The sequence below is a fragment of the Armigeres subalbatus genome, chromosome 3 (assembly GCF_024139115.2).
Source record: "Armigeres subalbatus isolate Guangzhou_Male chromosome 3, GZ_Asu_2, whole genome shotgun sequence".
Lineage (NCBI taxonomy): Eukaryota > Metazoa > Arthropoda > Insecta > Diptera > Culicidae > Armigeres > Armigeres subalbatus.
Genome location: NC_085141.1, coordinates 300,185,999 through 300,189,197, shown reverse-complemented (window position 1 = coordinate 300,189,197; position 3,199 = coordinate 300,185,999). Strand labels below are relative to the sequence as shown.

Genomic DNA, 3,199 nt, shown 5'->3' with positions numbered 1-3,199 from the left:
ATAAGAAGACTGAAAGCCATAACCTCAAATATCTAACAAGGACTTTTACACAAAATCTTCTTCTCTTTTGCTTCTTCTTCTTCAATGACATCACTGGGAATCGCCACCTAGCAGCATTAAGCGCTTTAACAGTTATAAACTGTGATGTTTCTTGGACAAGTTTCTATTTTTGCATACGTATAACATGAGGCTAACGCGATGATATTTTTATTACAGTTGGAATGTAGAGCCATTGAAGTAGAAGGCTGAGAAGAAGAAGAACGGTATGAAGAAGAAGGTATGAATTTGCTGTCGGTAGAATGGAATTATCCACATTGTTTCTTTTGTACCCGTCCGTCTGATTTAAAATGGGTATTTATAATACGCTGATCGTACCCAGGGGACGTATAAAATGCCCTCGGGACATTTTCTTTTAGTCATCAACCACAAACTATTTGAGTAATTATAAAAATTATGCCATCAAATCTCTTAAACGCCAGCAAAAGACCACGCTACAATGGAATCGACCGCCTTACAAATAAAGTACCATCGCTATATCAACAAAGTATCAAGATTTTGTTTAAGCACGTTATCTGTGTTGGTCAGCGAAACAAACGGATCTCGAAGCTGCAAAATCTTCCGGTCACCGTGCTAATTATGGTTTTGGAAGAGATGTCTTCATATCCCTCGCTACGTAGATCTCTTCACCGGGAACTATCCGATCCAAAATTGTTTATGAGAGTATTTATGCATCTTGGCGCAGATCGTTCCGTTCTGGAGAAATGTTTGCGTAAGGCAAGTTTCTTAGGAAAGCCTGTTCTACCGGATATGGCGAATAGTTGGTGCAAAATGATGAATGCGGACAAAACAGCAAAAAACTCTTCGCAACTAATGAACAATATCAGTGCGGCTACAAAACTTGGTACATATCTTCAAGAAGTTGGTTGGTGGAATCACAGCAAGAAAGTTCTCGATATTGCTTTGCTTTTGATATCTCAAGTGACAGAAACCCAACTCTACTCGAGTTTGAATATCGAATGCATGTGCAAACTTCTACGAGCCGAAGGAATTCTCCGTGTCACGGAAAATGCTGACGAAACATGTGATGCTTTATTGAAATTGGCTGAATGCATCGAAGACGATGGAGTTCTTGCCCAAATTTTTCTGGAAGTGGCAAGCTATCACGAAAAGGCGGAAAGGTTGACCGAAAGTCAGACCTGGACTACGAAAGCCCTGGAGCTCCTCGTTGAAACATCATCTATCGAAACTGTGGTGGAAATCCTGCTACTCAAAGGGCGGATTCTGTATCGTAACCGTCGGTACGAGGACGGAAATCTGGTCATCGGACAGGCCATTCATCGAGCCCGATCTACATTTGGTTTCCACGACCGACGATACGCCAACGCTTTGTTCACCTATGGCGCGTGCCTCATGATGACAGCCAGCAATTATTCCACTGCCATCTCCGTTCTGCTCGAGCCGCTTGACATCTTCAGCAAACTATATGGAAATGTCACACCACAGGTTGCGGTCATCCATTTTTATTTGGCATACGGTCTGTACTACCGGGATATTGGATTATTCGATGTGGCTTCGGCATATGATTCCATCCAGAGGGCTATTCTGTTGGCGGAACAAATCATGCCGGAACGGCGCCAGTTTATCGACCTGTGTGGTGAGGTTCGTGCTGCAATATTGACCGAACTGAATGAATGCTTGGGTGAGGAAAGCGGGAATAGGGCCGGGTTGGAGGACTTCCAAATTCTGACCGTGGCAGAGATTAAACAGAAATGTACAAGGCGTTGTTTAGAATAAGAATTCTTATTGATAATTTTATTACCCTTCTATTGCCAAGTTTTAACGAAAATGTTTTGTAGAATTGAGAACACACATGAATTATAAATAAAATTTCTCCCTTTTGTTTAAAAAAGGAAATCTAAATTAATAATTTTATTAACAACAACAAAAAATGCTATCACATTTTGCCCCTAATAGTTTAAATAAATTGGCATCAAGTTACTCTTTATCATGATATTTATTATCATGAATGGGGTAATATGCATCTATTACTTTTAAACTGAGAATCGTCATTACTTTCGTCAATATTCAATAACATAACATATAAAGAAACTGTTTTTGAGATGTACATCTTCACGAAAGCATCGTGAAAAACCTGATTTTTTGGGGTCACGAACAACTCATATCTCGATTTGTAGAGCAGATAGTACTTCAGTTTCTATAGCCTTTGGGTATTTCCTCTTATTCACAGTGTTTGAAATGGCTGTAACAAAACTAGACCTAAATTATGTAGGTGAGGTGAAAAAAGTGTCTGAAAAGGGAAGAAAGATTCCACATTTTGATGAAACATCTAACATTTCGACGAGGCAAAACGCTATATTATACTATACTATACTACTCACGTCTCCACGCACAGTCCATACCAGAATGCTGATTCGTCGACGCGTGGTGCGTTGTATCCTAGGAGTTTTTTTTTAATAGATTGCGTTTATTTGACAGGCTCAGGCGTATATACTCTTTATGATATTTTCAATCGATATCATCTTATATCAACAATTAGTAAGAAAAAAACGTCCAAGATACTCGTGGCGACTCAAGGTTAGATTGCATACTTTCCGTATGGTCAAGGTTGGGATTTAGGTTTAAGGTATTACAGCTGCTCATCCGAATATTTGACGTAGACCACCGATTGAAAATTTACCGACGGTGGCGTGATAGATCATATTCAGGCAGTGGCGGCGGCGCCTTGTTTCTATTCAGTTTCATTAAAGGCATTGGAAAAACATCAAAGCACGAAAAAGTTGCATCAGGATGTCAAAAACGTTCGAATTGTGATCAATGTTTCATTAAAATTGCAATGCAGTACGTGTTTGACATTTGGAAACAAACAATCAAAGTATACTGCGGTTCATGTTGCAAACACGAAACAAAATCATTAAGTTGCATATTTTTAACCATGTAACTTCAATGCGTCTTTCAAAATTTAATTGTTTGTTTAAATTAAGTTGCAGATAAGTTGAATGTGTCTTCATGTTTAATTTAGCATCATTCAACGTTTTGACAAACTCACATCTTTTCCTGTGATGGTGCAATCAAGTAACAGGGAACCTGAGTACAAAACTTCATAATCGTATAGTTTTTATTGCGAGTCAACATGCAGTCCCTTCGAAGTGTTGAATGGTGCTGTGGTACAGTGAAGGAC

At 39.1% G+C, this 3,199-nt stretch overlaps 1 protein-coding gene across 1 annotated transcript; it reads left to right on the top strand.

Annotated features, from left to right (window-relative positions):
- Positions 1-453: 453 nt before the first annotated feature.
- LOC134222599 (uncharacterized) lies at positions 454-1,794 on the top strand. Its single transcript, XM_062701758.1, has one exon. The coding sequence runs from the start codon at positions 454-456 to the stop codon at positions 1,792-1,794; it is 1,341 nt and encodes a 446-aa protein (XP_062557742.1).
- The last annotated feature ends 1,405 nt before the right edge of the window (positions 1,795-3,199 follow it).

Bases quoted from the DNA above. Each gene is read 5' to 3' on its own strand.
- LOC134222599 (XM_062701758.1), top strand. From the start codon at position 454: ATGCCATCAAATCTCTTAAACGCCAGCAAAAGACCACGCTACAATGGA.